Genomic DNA, 17,967 nt, shown 5'->3' on the forward strand with positions numbered 1-17,967 from the left:
GAATTATGGGAACCATTATCGAGAAAGAGCCTAATTTTTGTTTTTCCTACTGGAACCCGCACATAATATGAAGTGGTCGCGGATGGTTACCAGAAACTAACTCGTATGTCATCCCTTAGGTTTGGTTCAGGTTGTCCAGGATTTATGACTGCTGAACTGATTCCTTTCCCGCCTTCATTTGCCTGCAGTCACAAGAAATATGGCCTAAACTCTGGCAATTGTGGCAGCAAATGTCCTTAAAAGTTCGAGGCTTCCTGTCGACTGCCAGCCCATTTAATAGCTCACGCTGAGTGGTTGCCAACTGCCTCTGTGATTCCACCAATCCCTGGGTTAGTTCCATTTGCAAGAAAGCAAATTTATTTAGTGTTTCTTTTTGTGAGTTGCGAATCTCCTCAACCTACAACTCCATTTGCTTCTTCAGGTTTTGGACACCATCAGCCTTAAAACGGTGGATCCCTTTATCAGCAGTCATCATTGAGCAGTATTTATGGATGACATCTACCGCTTCTGCGAGAAAACTTGGTGGCGACAACTGCAATGGCCATGCCATTTGTGGAACTGTTGCCACCACATACAAGACTTCCTGTTTCGCTTGTTGATCCTGCTGTTCAGTTGTTGAGTTTTGATATGCTTGTCTTGCTAATGCCATCACTTGTTCCCAAACTCTATTAATGCATTATTTTGCTTGCAGTTTCAATCCCCGCAAAAGAGTATTTCCATATCTTTAGTGAGTCCATACTGTGATTGCATGTAGCTGATCGTACATTTCCTCACATGAGTCACCAGTAGTTCCCATTGCAGCAGGGCCTTTTAGGAGTAGCCTCAATTGCAGCTTCTTCTCACCATCACTCCATCTGTAATGTTAAGCAATAGCTTCCTAGCTAGTGATGAATGTGTCCACATTATCTGTTTTATCGAATGTGGGTTTGGGATGGGCTGAGATGCAGCTGCTTGAGTGCGCCTTTGTCGTGACAGTCATGATGTGCCCTTTCCTTTTCTAACTTTTCCTTTTTAAACCTTACCTGTCGATATGTACATGTAAACAGGCAGAGCTCATCTAGATTGCTCTAGCACAGATAATCTCACCGATGCCACCATTAAAGTGAACCCTACTAAACAAGGGTAGACAATTCCCAAACAAGCCAACAACAGACTCGAGGGTGAGTCGACAGACAGACTTGAGGGTGAGCCGAGCCGACAGACAGACTCGAGGGCGAGCTGAAAAACAGACTTGAGGGCATGCCGATAAACAGACTCGAGAGCAAGCCAATAAACAGACTCGAGGATGAGCCAATAACAGACTCGAGAGCGAGCAGATAAACAGGCTCGAGGGAAAGCCGATAAACAGACTCGAGGGTGAGCAAATAAACAGAGGGGAAGCTGATAAACAGACTTGATAGTGAGCCAATAACTAGACCTATGGGTGCTGCAGAGAACTTTTTCTAGTGTGCACACTGTTGCGCTGAGCTGGGCATTGGATTTGTTAGCCTCCATCAAAAAGTGAAATATAATTGCATGTTTATGCAGTCTGTCCTTAGCCAAGATGACCGGGTCACACCTGTAATAACAATTTGGGGGTCATTGATGCTTTGGGTTGGTTAGCATTGCTGGGTTATTTCATTGGCTGATGGCGGCAGGTAGTGGCTCGATTGGTGTTACTTTGTAGCTGAGCTTTTTTGGTCAGTCTTTTTAGAACCTTTCAGTGTGTCACAACTTATTACTCTGTATTAGCACTTTTTAAATTACAAGTTATATCAGCAAGCTAGAATGGCAAACCAAAGACTTCACGGTAGTTTGGAGAATAAATAAATATCATTAAACAATCTACACTTACATCTGTTCAATTACCACTATCAGTGAATCTACTCACAACATTCTTGCTTGCTTGGGTTGCTGGCAGACCCGAAAACTGTCATAGGTGCCTTCTCCCACCTTTCACACCTTGGTAAGCCAATCGCAATAATTATTGATGTTGAGTTTTACAGTGAACGCAACTATGATTTGCTGACTGTTATCACAATGCCAAAGTCAGAAACAGTGACAAGAATTATTCCTTTTATACTCCACTGATATCAACGCACGCAATAAGAACTCTTGGTGTTCGGCCAGTAGCACTTATAGTGAATGCAGCGATGATACGCTGGCTGATATCACACTGCTAAAGTCAGAAACAGTGACAAGAATTTATTACTCTACTTTTCCTAGGGAAATCAAGCAAAGCTATAGTTAAAGAATGCAGTATTTTTATTGCTACTATAACTCGCAGCACAAAGCAATAACACAAACAGCAATGGCAAATTGAAGGGTTGTATAGCAAACCATGGGAAGAATCCAGTTGATTGGCTTGTAACGGCAGGGCGCAGTAACAAGGGCTATAAAAATAATGAACCTCTTAGCCACCACGGTCTCAGGACTGAGCCTATGAGGAACCGATGCAGGCCCAGCATCCGGGAGGAGCCCGGCTACTGAGAATAAACTGAAGGACTGAGAGAAGAGACCAAAGGACCGAGAGAGAAGACTGAGAAACCAGGAGAACGCCTGTCTAAAAAAAAGGCAAAGGGGCAGCACCCAAACTACAATCAAAAATATAAAAAAGGAGATTAAAGCTTTCGAAAGTCAGAGTCATAGCGCGCATGCTCTTTGCGTGTATGCTCTTTGCTTGTTGCGCATGTATATGTACATATTTATTTATCAAATATATAGCTCATTGCCACTTACCACACGGTGTTGTTATGTGACAGCCTTGTGGAAGGTAAATGGAACCAGCAGTTTCTCTTACACTGGTGACAGCAGTGGGATTGAAAATTTCAGCTCCACAAGACCGAGTCAAGAAGCAGGAGCATCCCTGATCCCTGGCAGCCCTTATGCTAGAGACAGCATTATCGCCGTCGGTGGTTGGCGGGCACTGCTTGAGTGTTATAATGTGGAGTTTCCTCAAGGTGGTTTTATTGTATGAGTGTTCACAAGGATAATTCAAGACGACTGCTTAGCTAGGCTGCTTGATCAGTACTGATGAGCCATAAAGATAACACCAGCTGGACCACCCATAACATTGCTTCAAGGTCACACATACACACTTAGTGCACATATAACACGCTCCTTTTTGGGAGGACAGTAAAACAAAACTTAAAATGTCAGTGAATACAAAAGCATAAAAATAGAAAATTTTTATAATAGAGTTTGGAGCTGAATTAACTAAAATGTATGTTGGTGGATGCAGCTCACTAAGCGAGGTTAGTGTTACATGCTCAATTTTTAAAATTAGTTTTTTGGCTGGGGGTACCTCACCGGTGGTTTGGATATGCGACCTGACCTAGTTGTGTGCGTTGGCACAGATGGAAGTGACTGATAAATACTACTGGGCTGGTGGGTGAAGACTGAGGTATCTGATGAGGTTGAAGGCTGTGTGGCCTCTGACCTTGTGTCATTGTTGTCTACACCTTGTGCCGATCTATGTTCCACTGCCATAAAATTCTGCATGGTTCTGTTATCTAAATGCGAAGATTGCAGGGTTGTTGAGGCTTCCTTGTATGGCCTCAAGAATTTTATGTTCTTTCTAAAAACTCTACCCTTGCCGATATCCACATAAAAGCTCCTGAGTGTCTCTGCTCTATGGATGATCACACCATCTACCCAACGCCGATGGCCTAGTTAGCACCACACTCTCATGCCTACACACATCTCAATAGGTCGCCTAGCAGGGCTTGTGTTAAACATATCTTGTGACTGGCGCTTTCTGAAAACTTTCTCAATGACGTTAATGTCAACTTTTTGAAGTTTGAGCTGTTGAGGCATGAACTGAAGATTGTTTCTTAGATTTCTTGACTGTAATAGCACTGAAGTGGATGGTAATTTACTCCCCAGTGGTGTAGATCGAAGGGAGGCTAAGACATCAAACCATGTTTGATTTGATTCATGGGCCTTTTTCAGGCTGCTCTTGATAGTTTGATTCATCCTTTCAGCAAGGCCGTTAGAACGAGAATAATATTGGCTAGATGTGATGTGCTGTATCTCAAGTTATTTTAGAAACTGTTCAAATTCAAAAGATGTAAAATACGAGGCATTATCACAAACTAGGATCTCAGGTCTACCAAAGTCAAGGAGCTGCCTACGCAGTATCTCGACAATGTTACTTGATTTTGCACTCTTCAGCTCGCAGCAGGTAGGCCATTTGGAATATCTGTCTACCGTGACTAGATACTCCTTGCCAGCTAAGTGAAAAACATCTATTCTTACTGATTGCATTGGATACTGCGGTATGTCATATGGTTCGTAAGCACATTGTGCATTTGCCCTAACATTCTCCTGGCATGTTGCACAACTCAACACCACATCCTGTATCTGCCCCTGATAACCTGGCCAGTACACGGAATTTTTGGCTTTCTCTATGCACTTACTAACCCCTAAATGTCCTATGTGAATAATATCTATTACCTGCTTGTGCATAGACACTGGGATGACTATTTGACTGTTTTTAAGTATCAGACCATCGTGTGTCGTCAAATCATATCTTGCTGCCCAAAATGGTTTCAGTGGTTCAATGCACTTGCTCCTCTTAGCTGGCCAGCCATTTCGTATGTAGCTGCTAAGGATTTGTAGAGTGCTGTCTGATTGCACTGTGCTAAGGAGCCGGTCTTTGAACGTTGAGTTTCTAAGGACACCGCTTGTGACTGAATGAATTTGTTCTTTATCTAGTGAGCTTAGCGCTTCCGCATCTTCACATAAATCTGCCAAAAAAGCACGCGATAGTGTGTCTGCAAGAACTAGAGCTTTACCCGGTTTCTGCACAAGTGTGTAATCATATAATTGATTGCGTAGTCTCATTCTCAATAGCCTGGGACTGATATCATTAACACCCTTATTCATGATTCCTATGAGTGGAAGATGATCCGTTTCCACCACTACATGTTGACCATATATATATTGATGGAATCTTCTTAAGCCAAACTGAACTGCTAGATATTCTTTTTCGATTTGATTATACTTTTTCTGAGTGTCTGTCAGTGTGCAGCTAGCAAACTCAATTGGCTGCCCGTTATGCATTATCACTGCACCCATGCCAAACTGACTGGAGTCCACAGATAATACAATAGGCAGGTCTGGATCAAACATTCGCAATGCTGGAGTGGATGTCACCACAGCCTTCAGTTGCGCCCAGGACTCGCCATGTGTGCCTGACCACGACCAAGTCGCATTTTTCTGGTTAGTTCTCTCAGCGGGGTGGTTATGTCTGACATATTAGGGCAAAACTTTGAGAGATAAGTTGCCATTCCAAGCAATCTACGAACATCTTCCACATTTTGTGGTTGAGGCATGTCAATGACTGCTTTGATCTTAGCTGGATCAGGCTTGATGACCCCATCTCCAATTATGTGACCTAGATATTTTATGTGCTTTTGTCTGAATGTACACTTTGACTCATTTAACCGGATGTTCCTTTCTCTGCACCTCTCTAGCACTGATTTAAGGATTGCGGCATGTTCAGCCATTGTGGGTGCATGAATCAAGAGGTCATCGACATAGCACTCAACGCCTTTTATATCCTCAAATAGTTCAGAAACTGTGCGACAAAATATCTCTGGGCTTGAAGAAATACCATATGGCAACCTTAAAAACCTGTATCTACCGAAGGGAGTGGCAAATGTGGTGAGTAGGCTACCATCTTCGTCTAGCTCCAACTGTAAGAAGCCAGATGTATCGTCTAACGTTGTGAATACCCGCGATTTAGATAGTTTAGCAAATATTTCTGATGCCGTTGGTAGTGCAAAATGTTCACGTCGTAAACATTTATTCAACTGGGTAGGATCTAGACAAATTCTAAATGAGCCATTTGGTTTTAATACATTTACAATAGGGTGAACCCAATCTGTGGCTTGTTTCACTTTGGCTATAGTGCCCTGAGAATCCATTTTTTGAAGAGTGTCCTTCAACTTATCGCGCAATCTAAAGGGAACCCTTCTGGCACTTTGAATTACTGGTTTAGCATTTTCTTTCAGTTGCAAGGCATGTTTGCATGGGAGGCACCTCAAATCACTGAACACATTTGGGTAAGCTTTAGCAAGGTCATCGCTGACTGTATTTGAGACATTGACTAAACCCAATTCCATTGCACTTGGTAATCCTAACAAGGTCTTTTGACCGGCACTTGATGACACTATTACAAAATCTAGTGGTACAAAATGAGCGCTAACATCCACCAACAATGTTACTTTACCTAGTACATCTAAATCATGGTTGCTAAATGAAATTAATGACTTGCCATACTTTTGTAGAGGCGTATGCACTGATAAAGAGTCAAATATCCCTTTAGGCATGACATTGCATGAAGCTTCAGTGTCAACTTTGAGATGTAGCGGCTTTTCATTGCACCTTGCGGTGATGCACCATTCTCTTCGGCTCTTGTTGTTGTTCACAGTAAAGGTTATGTCATTCTGTTCTCCACTGGTCTCTACTAGCTCATATGCAGCTTTGGCAGTAGACTTACGTTGTGGTGCCATACAAGCTATGCTGAAATGATTCATCTTGTGGCAATTTCGGCACTCTTTGCCGTATGCAGGGCATGCTCCTTTAGGGTGATTCGACTTGCAGTATTTACAGTTCTTTACCTTGACGCTGTTCTTGTTCTTGTGAGCTAGATGAGTCGGTTGTTGTACTGTATTAATACTAGCATTCTCTTTGTCGATCTTCATATCTGTAAAATAATTTTTGATGGCTTCCGCCCGACGACACAGCTGTATGACTTTGTTCAAATCGGGATTGCCATCTAAATTGAATATGTCCTCTCTGACTTCTGGTGAGTTAATGCCACATACAATCCTGTCTATCAGAGCACTATTTTGTTCATCAGAATGTATATTGCAAGTAGACAAGAGTCCGCGTAGTGCAGTTAAAAAATTGTCGAATGATTCACCTGGAAGCTGTGTTCTGTTATGAAACTTGTACCGTTCATAGATAGTTTTCACTTGCGGTGTAAAGTGCCGGGTGAATGCCTTTTTAACCTTTTTCATAACCTTGCGGTCTTCTTCAGAAAGATTGAAAGTTCAGAATATCTCTTGACCCTGTGGTCCAAGTAGGGTTAACAGTATGGCTACTTGGATTTATCCCCCTTTTGTTGACTTCTCTGATGCTAGCATATAAAAGTTAAATTGTTCAAGCCATTCATGTCAGCTTCCGCTAGTCTCACTGGAGTTGCCAGAATTGGATATAAAGCAGCCGGGAGCTCGCAAACCACCCTCTGCCATTACTATCCAGAAGCGATAATCCACATTATATGCTATAGCCGTCCTGACACCATGTTATAATGTGGAGTTTCCTCAAGGTGGTTTTATTGTATGAGTGTTGACAAGGATAATTCAAGATGACTGCTTAGCTAGGCTGCTTGATCAGTACTGATGAGTCATAAAGATAACACCAGCTGGACTACCCATAACATTGCTTCAAGGTCACACACACTTAGTGCACATATAACAGAGTGAGTGGAGGAAAAAGAGTTCCCTGAACTCGGTAAGCCGTGTTGCATGAGCAGCGCCGCCTGGAGCTCGGCGAGTTTTTTTAATTCAATAATGGATGGCCGACGCTCCAGGAATGCAAACCGAGAAATGCACTGACTGGCAGAGGTCCTCGAAGGACTGGCAATGGCACTCCAGGCTCAGGCCTAGCCTGGTCCATCAGTTCAAGGCACCTCAGTACTCAGGAACTGGAGATTTTGACAACTTATTCAGCCAATTCCAGGAGGTAGCTGGAGCTAATGCTAGGACAGAGGAGGCCCGCCTGCTACACTTCCGAGATGCCTTGAAGAGCAAGGCTGAAGACTGCGGACAAAGTGACTGCGAGGAGGTAGTCTTTGACACGCTTCGAGCCCAGTTCAGTTTCTCCCCAAGGCAGGCTTGGTGTAAGCTGAGCACCTTGAGGCGAGCCATTGCCACTATTCTCTAGGAGAATGCCTGCCAAGTAGAACAGTTGGTTTTAGTAGCTTATGGTGACCTGCCGGCTTCGTACAGAGCCGATATGTCTCTGGAGCGGTTATGTAGCTCCATAAACCACGCCGGCTTACAGCAGCATCTACTGGCAATGCCAACGGCAATGCTGGCAGAGGCTGTTCGGACAAAAACAGAGTTCCTTCAGGTCAGGCCAGAGAGCCGTCTTTTGGATGTCAGTAGGAGGCGGCTGCGAAACAGAATGCAGTGGTCCAGGTCTAAGCTGTCAGCGAGCTGACCCGGTTAGTGCGGGAGTTTACAAAACAGGTCCGTGAACTGCGGGAGGAGAAAGGTCGACCTCAGGAAGCTGAAAGGAAGTCACTCGAAAGCTAGGGGTGTGGAGGCCAAGGGCACGTCCGCCCGGACTGCCCCAGAGAGAAGCTACAGAATTGGAGAAACGGCTAAGAGCCGCAACAGTAGGGCCAATTACTGCTTGCACTAAGGCCACGAACCATTTTCCTGGCAACATGGCTTACTCTAGTGCCTTGTTAAAAACCAGTCGTAATGGCCGGCCCAACAGGCTGCTGGTCCGGAATGTCCTGCTAGGAAGAACTCCAGTTCGGGAGAGTAATAGAGCTGAGACAGAGGAAGTCATACCTTGTGACACTGGCACAGATAGCGGTGAAGGATACTTTGACCGTAGCTCTTCGGAATGACTATGAGGCTCTAAAGGAACTGGAAACCGAGTTCCTGGAGGGCATCATGGACATGGCGACGTGCTCCAAACCAGATCAAGCTACATTAGGCTGCAGTGCCAGGAGCACACTCGGAGATCAGCTTGAAGGACCACGGCTGATGCAATGTCGGAAGCTCGTCTTAACAGCCGGTCCGACTTAGCTTATACCCCCTTCTAGCTTTATCAGACACCCCAGGTGCCTGTTCCACCTGCCTATACGACTCCGGGAAGTAAAGACCAAGGAGGTCTTTGTGGTGAGCCTAATCAATAAAGACACCATCATTGGGATGCCCTTCTTAATGGCTCATCAGTGCACCATAATGTTCAAGAAGCAAGTAATATCCGTAGACGGTCGGCCACTGCCCTGTACAAACAGGCATGGGCGATTGTTCCCCAGCGAGGTGCCCATGGTACAGGACACAGTAATGCAGAATAGGACCAAGAGGAAGGAGACCCCAGCCGAGATTAGGGCTAAGCTGGAGTTGGTGAAGCATTGGGCTGAAGACCCAGAGTTTAGCCAAGAACTCGGAATTCAACTAAAAGAGCTCCAAAGGCAGCTCTGAAGTGAACGGAAGAAGGAACAGAAGTGTGATGTCCCAGGAGAGTCAGCCCGGCCCATGAGTCTCTCATCGGCTCAGCCCTCGAGCCCACGACAAAGAGCACCTGATGTTTCTTGGCACAGCCCTCGGCCACCTGACTGATATAGGGACTGGACGTGGGTGTTAGCTCTGACACCAAATGGCGGAAACAGAGAGTGCCTTGGCGAGGCTGCCTCCATGAGCAACTCTGTCTCTAATAACAGAGGCTCATGTCAAGTCACATTTGGTTGGACCTCTGCCTTTAACAGCGGAGCCCAAAAGCCCGGTGGAGTAACTAACCTGCATGCTCGGTGTTCCACCGACGGACAAAGAGTTGTATGTGCAACATGAGGAGAGGTCCCAGCAGCTACTGGAAGACAGCCAGCAGTAGCAACGACTGGCGCTACAGACAAGCCTGCGCATCAGGGCCCGGTGCTTGAAAGGAGCAGACCAGGCGTTTGCTGAGTCAGAGGTTGCCAGGTTGGAGTACGGTGCTCGGCAACAGCGACTCTGACTGCTCTTCCCTCTTAGCGCAGAGTGGACAGCCATCAGGGCCTCCGCTGGGGGGGGAGAGAATGTAACGGCAGAGCGTAATGACCAGGGCTGTAATAATAATGAACTTCTTAGCCACCATGGTCGCAGGACTGAGAATACAAGGGACCGAGGCAGGCCTGACCATTGGGAGGATCCCAGGCTACCAAGAGTAAACCAAATCACTGAGAGAGGAGACCGAGGTACCGAGAGAAAATACTGAGGAACCAGGAGGACGCCCAAGTAAGAAAACAAATGAAAAGGGGTGAAGCCCAAGCTACGATTAAAAACACAAAAAGGGAGAAGTGTTCCAAAGTCAGAGTCATAGCGTACACGCTTTCTGCATGTATGCTCTCTGCTCGTCATGCATGTATATGTATACATTTATTTATTAAATATAGCTCATTGCCACTTAACACATGGGTTAATATTTGAGTCTTGTGGAAGGTAAAGGGAACCGGCAGTTTCCTTTACAGGCTGCACAATAATTAGGTTAACTGTTGCCACAATAAAATATTTCGCACATAAAAACAATAATATTTGTTGCTATTTAATGACGTAATACGAGTATTAACAGTTTTTTGTGTGTTTATACTGTTGTATAAATGAGTTCACTTACATGTATTGATGTGAAGAAGAAGCCCACCTTTCGTTCCCCCTTCTATATATCTGCCAAACTGCCTTATACTACCTTGTACTACCTAATCTACTAGCTTTATCCACTAGCTCTATTTGCTAGCTTTATCCAGCTTTACTCACTCACCGTAATTGCCAAGATCACCTGTACTGCTTTGAGCTCAGACGCCAATATAGCCTGAGCCTAACACATCCATAATTGAACATATATTGTAACATGGAACTCTTAAAACAGTATGGTTGACTATTGCCAACTTTTTTATTAGACTACTTACATGCCTTCCTCGAGTTTGCCATGTTTAGTTGCACTTTAATGGCTGCAATGCACGGCTGTAGCCGTGCTGAACCATGTGGAGCTGAACCAGCTTATAAGCTAGGGTTACAAGTGCCAACAAATATGCAGACAGGGATGCAGTAACTCAATAGAAATAATCTAATCCATCACTGTTTCTATGATGCGCAAGTTTGAGTTAATCTGCAAAGCATCCACCTCGTGAAAACGGCATAAATCCGCAAGCTAAGCTAGTTTTGTTACTCGCAAATAGTTACGGAATCCATCATGCTTGCAAATGATGCGCTTTAAAATACCGCGCTAGCTAGTAAATTTTGAACATTTACAACACTTCCGTTCGTCTTGTCCCGAGACGCGAGAGGAAATTAAGCGCTCCAAAACCTCTTGTGAGAGAAGTCGAGAAAGCGCGACTGTGCCGCGTTAAAAACCAGCGAGAGGCAAATTAAAAGTGGTGTCCAAAACTCTCGCATCAGTAGGCACAAAAGCGCGATTGTCCCGCGTGATATGACTATCAAAACCAGAGCCGTATAGCTTCAGAGTCTTGCATCAAAGACCAGAAACAAAAATGCTCGTTTCCAAACAAACCCGATCGACATACTGATCTCCAATGGAATATTTTTACATCGCTCTCAACAATGATATACAGCCCCCCATGGGGCCTGTATATCATTCAGGCCCCCATTATCATTGCTCTCAACATCTAATTTTCCAGATATAGATTGGTGCAACCTACAAATTCGATCAAACTCAAATCAAAAACAATTGCATAGATCTTTTTTGAGCTGCATCTTGTCTCATGATATGCGTCAGATTATAATGGAACAAACACATCAGCTAGGAAACACTTTAGATCTAGTTATGACAAATAAGTCTAGTTTTGTTTATGACTACAGGATAATCAACCCCGGTATCAGCGATCATTTTTTAGTTGAACTCTGTGTAGCAGCAAATTTTAAGACATCTCATGAACAGCCTTCTTTTATCAAATTATACCACAAGGCTGATTCTACTGCTATTAAGGAACTTTTGACTGATTCCCTGACGGATATAGTACAGGCAATTGAAAGTAAAACGAGTATCAACTCCGTCTGGCAGATTTTTGAGACGTCCATGAATCTAGCTGTCAATAGATTTGTTCCTAAATGTATCCCTAAGAAAAATGATAACAGGGAGCCAATATGGTTTAATAACTCAGCCAGGCGTGCAGTGAAACAACAGCGAAAACTTTATGACAGAAGTAAGCACACTGGGTTAGAAGTAGATTTCTCCAAGTATAAACAAACTAGGCGTACAAACAGAAAGAGTTTTCGTAAAATGGAGCAGGAATATTACCACCGAGTGCTGTTTGAACCCTTGGAAAGGGGTGATAGCAAACCATTTTACTCTTTTTATAGGCGGAAAACTGGAAAAAACTCACAAGGCACTGCGGTTTTCAAAAATAAATCAGCCTTAGAATCATCTGAGATTTTTAACGAATTTTTTCAGGGTGTTTTTTCAAATAGTGACTGTTTTTCCACAACTCAAACTGAACTTTCTGCAGATAAATGCCCTATACAAGTAACAAGTGATGGAGTTCTCAAACTTCTAAATACTCTTAAGCGCGGGAAAGCCCCGGGCCCAGATAAGTTTAGAAAAGAAGATCTTTGCCTAGAACCTGAAATTATTAGTAAGATATTGGCGAGCATATTCCAGTACTCGTTGAACATTGGAAAACTTCCAGATATCTGGAAAGTGGCCAATGTAGTTCCGGTACATAAAAAAGGCAGTCGGGAAGATCCGGGAAATTTTAGGCCCATATCTCTGACATGCATTGCTTGCAAATTGTTAGAACATATTGTGCTTAGTAACATCAATAAAGATCTGGTAAATGTCATATATTCTAACCAACACGGTTTCAGAAAAGGCCTATCTTGCTCCACCCAGCTAGTCTCTACTGTGAATGAAATAATGAAATTGGTAGATAACAATAATATAGTACATGCAGCGGTACTGGATTTTTCTAAGGCATTTGACAAGGTGTCTCACGGCTTGTTGATCGACAAATTGATAAAATCAAACATAAACCCGTACATGGTAAATTGGATTAGGGACTTTCTGTCAAACAGACTCCAAAGAGTAGTGATAGAGGGTGCTGCATCTTCTGACCTGCTGGTTTCATCGGGCGTTCCACAAGGGTCTGTCCTCGGGCCCACCCTATTTTTGGTGTACATAAATGATATCTCCGATAATCTAAATTTTTCTACTATCAAGCTTTTTGCAGACGACGCTTTACTTTTTTCTCAGGTAAACACCCTTCAGGATTCAGTGAATTTCCAGGAGGATTTAAACATATTAGACCAGTGGGCCTATAACTGGAAAATGAATTTTAACACTGATAAATGCCAAATCGTTCGTTTTGCAAGGCAGAGTGGCGGAAACCCAGATGTGGTGTATTACCTAAGTGGCAGACCTTTATCTGTAGTAGACAGTTTTAAATACCTCGGAGTTTTTATATCAAATGATTTTAATTGGGATTTACATATAGACTCAATCATATCTAAGGCAAGTCAGCGATTGGGAATGATGAAGCATGTTTTGTTTAATGCGCCGATGAGGGTTAGAAGGGTTGCATATCTCACTCTGTGTAGACCAATATTGGAATATGCGAGTGAAGTATGGGACCCTCATTTGGTGCGACAGGTAGCATCATTGGAAGCAGTTCAAAGAAAAGCGGTTAGGTTTATATCTGGTTTGAAAGGTAGGCAGAGTGTTACAGAGGCAAGAATTTTTATAGATCTAGAACTTTTAGAACTAAGACGCAAACATGCAAGAATGTCTCTCATGCTAAAGATTTTATCTGACGACTGCCATGAATCTCTTATCGAAAGTTTTAACCAAATACAAAATGTTCTTCACAGTCATGAAACAAGACTGGTTACGGGGGGTGCTCCTTCAGCTGTATGTGCAAACACCGGGTTTTATATGAATAGTTTTTTACCTAGAACATCGCGCAACTTGCGCGGCTTACCATAATTTTATGTTTTATTGACTATTTTTAAATAAAGTTCTCAACGGCCTTCTTTTGCCCGATTTCGGGATTTACGGGTTCTTAAAACACCTAGACCTAGACCTAGATCTCACTTTTTTGCATTTACTTGATCTTTCTACAAAAAAAAATTTTTGTAGTTTCTTGTAGGAAATTTTGTTCTCTTTCAAATGGTGTATAATACAACAATACAGACCTGCCAACCCAAGACTGGGGCAATGCGTAAGATTTGGTTTTGGGGCAATTGATGTATCAATGATAGTATATATAAAAATGTGGAAATTGGGGCAAAAATCTCACGCATTTCCATTTTTTTGGGGTGATTGCGTGAGTCTCACGCCCAATGCGTGAGAGTTGGCAGGTATGTACAACAATCAATTTCAGAGTAACTGTCAATGGGAGTAATTTCTGTTGGTCAATGTTGCGGCCCCTCCATTATAACTTATATAAAAATAGTAGGAGCGACCTGTTTTTTTGGAAACGAGCGAGCTCCCATATATGCTTCCGTTGGTCGCGGGACTCTGTGAAATTATACGGCTCTGATCAAAACAAGGAAGTACCTTTGTTGACATTTGGTACTCTGTTTTCCCAGCTTCAGTTCATGATTGAGCAGTTGTTTATAAAAAAAAATGCAATGTCACTGCAGATTATGTAAATTTTGGAAACTGATCCTCTTTTTTCTCAACACCAAAAACAAAAGTTAACTCAGTTTTTGTGTATGTACCATTGAATGGAGTGAACTTATACTCTCACTCTTGGTGGTAAGCTATGAGAACGCCTTTGGCTTGGCTGGTTTAATAAGGATTTATTTACAGTGATGAATAGCACTTCTGGTATACAACTGGTGCAAAATATTTACATGCCACAACTCACTTACACCTCCGCATTTCATCATGTGACTTTTGAAACAGATCAGTTGTAATTGTAAATAACAATATCAAACCAATAATTTTTGATCAAATCAAGTCGGCTGTGACCTATATGGACAATTCTTGGCACAAATGCAGGCATCAAACTATCAAGAGGCTCAGTTTTATCATCAAGATATCTGTAATAATATGTATCGTAGGCAAATTACCTGTGTACCGGTAGCGTAGTAATAGTCAGAGCTTATCGGAAGTACTTCCTAACTGCTAAATCTTACTAACTGCTAAAGCGTGATCAGAATCTCAATCCAGTTCGTGTTTGTAGCCTACTTGTGTATTGCGCGCGCTTCTACTGCGGCTGTCTTTGGCGGTCTGACGAGATCGCAATTAAGAGCATTAAAATGTCACGTGCACTTAATTAATACCATTACATCTTCCTTCCTAAGCATGATTGACAGAATGAGTATTTTTTAAATGAGTATTGATAGTTTAACTGTAGCCTTGAGACATATTGATAGGTATAGGTTAAAAAGACAACAAATGATTAGTAGCTGACAACTATTTACAGGGGTAAGGAGTGGCCAAAGCCGACTCCCTTGGAGTGGGCCAAACGCCTACTCCATGCGGAAGTCCTTGTACCTAGATGGAAGGACTCCGCGATTAGCTCGAGGCTGAGGCTCAGAAACAGACGCAGAACTTCTGGGAGATGTCGGGGGTTGAAGCAGTATTTCAGGTGTAGTTTGGCAGGAGCCTGCAACATCACTGTTATCTGTGGGAGAATACTGTGCATCAGCATTCCTAGCAGGAACTGTTACAGTAGTCATGCGAGCATGATCAGATTTCAAGTGAACACGGTTTCTCCGGACTATGGAGTGGCCATTATCTACGAGATAAGACCTGGGAGAGTCATGATGATCTATTATTACACCCGGAGACCATTCTTTTTCTGCATCAGTCCTTATGAGAGCAGAGGCACCAGGTTGCATTTCAGTTAGAGTCCGTGCCTGGCGATCATAATACGCTTTTTTCAATTCTTGGTTAGCAGCCAAAGCCTTAGCTGGTTCAACAAGTACGGGTTTGAGTAGCTCAGTTGTGATTGGTAGGCCACTTCTTATTGATCTGTTGAACAACATTTCTGCCAGACTGAGTGAACATCCTGTCACTGGCGATTCTCGATATCTCAGTAGTGACCGGTATACATCCTCCCCTTCTTCTTCACACTTCTTCAAAAAGTTTTTCATTGTCTGAATATAATGTTCAGCCATCCCATTGGACTTCGGATAGTGAGGACTTGAGGTGACAATGGTGAAGGACCATTCGGATGCAAATCTTTGCATGATTCGACTGCTGAAAGGCATGTTGTCAGCCGAGGTTGATACAGGTACACCATGCATGGCAAACACAGACATTAGCGCTAGTACCGCATCCTCGGCAGTCTTTCTCTTGAGTAGTCTCAGCTCAGGGAAGTGAGAGTAGCAGTCAACAAGTACCAGATAGTCTTTGCTTTTATACTCCATGATGTCCATAGCAACTTTGTTCCAAGGAAGGCTAGGCACCTCATGCGACATGAGTGGCTCTTTCTGTTGGCGTCTAGCAAATCTTGCACAAATGTGACAGCCCATATCTCATTCTTTATATTAGCAGATATTTCAGGCCAGAAGAATGACTTTTTAGCACGCTTCCGGCACTTCTCAATGCCCAGGTGTCCAGCATGAAGAGATTTTAACATTGATTTTCTCAGTGAGCTGGGAACAATCAGGCGTTCTTCAAAGTAGAGAAAGCCATCTAGTTCATATATATCAGCTCTCATGTTCCAATAAGGCTGTAGAAGTGTCGGAGCCTGACTTTGCACTGCCCAGTTCCAGCCATCCTTTAGGGCAGTCCTTAACAGTGGCATTGCATCATCTTCAGCATAAGCATGCCTCATAGTTTCAACTGTGCCAGAATCAACTTCCAAGCTGTGAACCATTACAATCTCCTTCTCAAGGTCAGTTTGATCATTAGTAATTCTTTGGAGATAAGCACGCAACAGCGTGTCGGCAATATAAAGGTATTTCCTTGGAACATAGGTCAGCTCAGATATATTGTATCGCTGAAGTCTCAGTAATAATCTCTGTTGTCTAGGGGACACTTTGTGAAGAGGTTTGTTCAGTATATGAACCAGAGGTTTGTGATCAGTTTGCGCATGTGCCTTGCGTCCATATAGATAGCTGTGAAAGCGTTCACAGCCAAACACAACAGCAAGCAGTTCTTTGTCGATCTGGGGGTAATTGCACTCAGTCTCGGTTAGGCTTCTCAATGCATAGGCAACAGGTTTACCCTCCTGTAGCAACACAGCTCCAAGACCACTCTCTGAGGCATCAATCTGCATATGAGCATCTTTAGTTACATCGAAGTACCGCAAGACTGGTTCAGACGTGAGTAGGCGTTTGATAATTAAAAAGCTTTCCTGTTGCTTATTTGACTATGTCCATTGGCTATCAGTTCTCAATAGTACCCTCAGCAGTTCTATGCAGGCTGACATGTTAGGTATATAAGCTCTGAGAAAATTTAGGGTACCAATCAACCTCTGTACTCCTTCTCGATCAGTAGGTTCTGGCATGGCATTGATTGAAATCACTTTCTCAGGATCAGGTTGTAAACCATCTTTCGATAATACATGGCCAAGATATCGCACCTCAGACTGATTGAATTGGATTTTTGACGATTGAACTTTACATTGGCTGCTTTAGCTTTTCCGAGTAACCTACGAAGATTATTATCATGCTCTTGTTGTGTCTTTCCAGCTACAATAATGTCATCAAAATATACTGATACACCCGGCAAGTCTCCAAATATCTGTTCAACCTTTTTTTCAAAGACCTCAGCACTTGAATGAAGCCCAAATGAAAGCCTGTTAAAGCAGTACCGACCAAATGGGGTGCTGAAAGTAGTCAGCAGACTACTCTCTTTTGTGAGTGCCACATGCCAGTATCCATGTTTCATGTCCATAATAGTGTAATGCCGCATTCCATTAAACCGGAAAGCAATGTCCTCCAGTGTTGGTATTCTGTGGTGTTCAGGCTTTACAGCTTTGTTAAGATCTTTTGGATTCAAGCATATTCTCATAGAACCATTTTTCTTCTCTACACATACCATGCTGCTGACCCAGTTTGTTGGTTTGTCAGCTTTTGAAATAACCCCAGAAGCTTCCATACTATCCAGTTCCTTCTTCACTCTATCCATCATGCTCAGAGGTACACGAGGAGGATGGTGCACAACAGGCTCTACTTTCTCATTGATGCATATCTCATGCTCTCCTTCTAGACATCCTATACCATTGAACACATCAGGGAACTCATCCAAGATTGAGGTATCACAAGTCACCTTATTTATACGACAGATCAA

General features: G+C 43.2%; 1 protein-coding gene across 2 annotated transcripts in view; it reads right to left on the bottom strand.

Annotated features, from left to right (window-relative positions):
- Positions 1-10,998, bottom strand: part of LOC137405823 (amidase-like) — a 29,614-nt gene extending 18,616 nt beyond the window's left edge. Inside the window, exon 1 of one of the 2 annotated variants that reach the window (XM_068092239.1) lies at positions 10,673-10,995. In XM_068092239.1, the coding sequence (XP_067948340.1) occupies positions 10,673-10,694 (22 nt within the window). In that variant the 5' untranslated portion in view covers positions 10,695-10,995. Of the gene's footprint in view, positions 1-10,672 lie in introns of both variants that reach the window. The other variant, XM_068092240.1, reaches the window with a different exon arrangement.
- Positions 10,999-17,967: the final 6,969 nt, after the last annotated feature.

Source organism: Watersipora subatra, chromosome 10, assembly GCF_963576615.1.
Source record: "Watersipora subatra chromosome 10, tzWatSuba1.1, whole genome shotgun sequence".
Classification (NCBI taxonomy): domain Eukaryota; kingdom Metazoa; phylum Bryozoa; class Gymnolaemata; order Cheilostomatida; family Watersiporidae; genus Watersipora; species Watersipora subatra.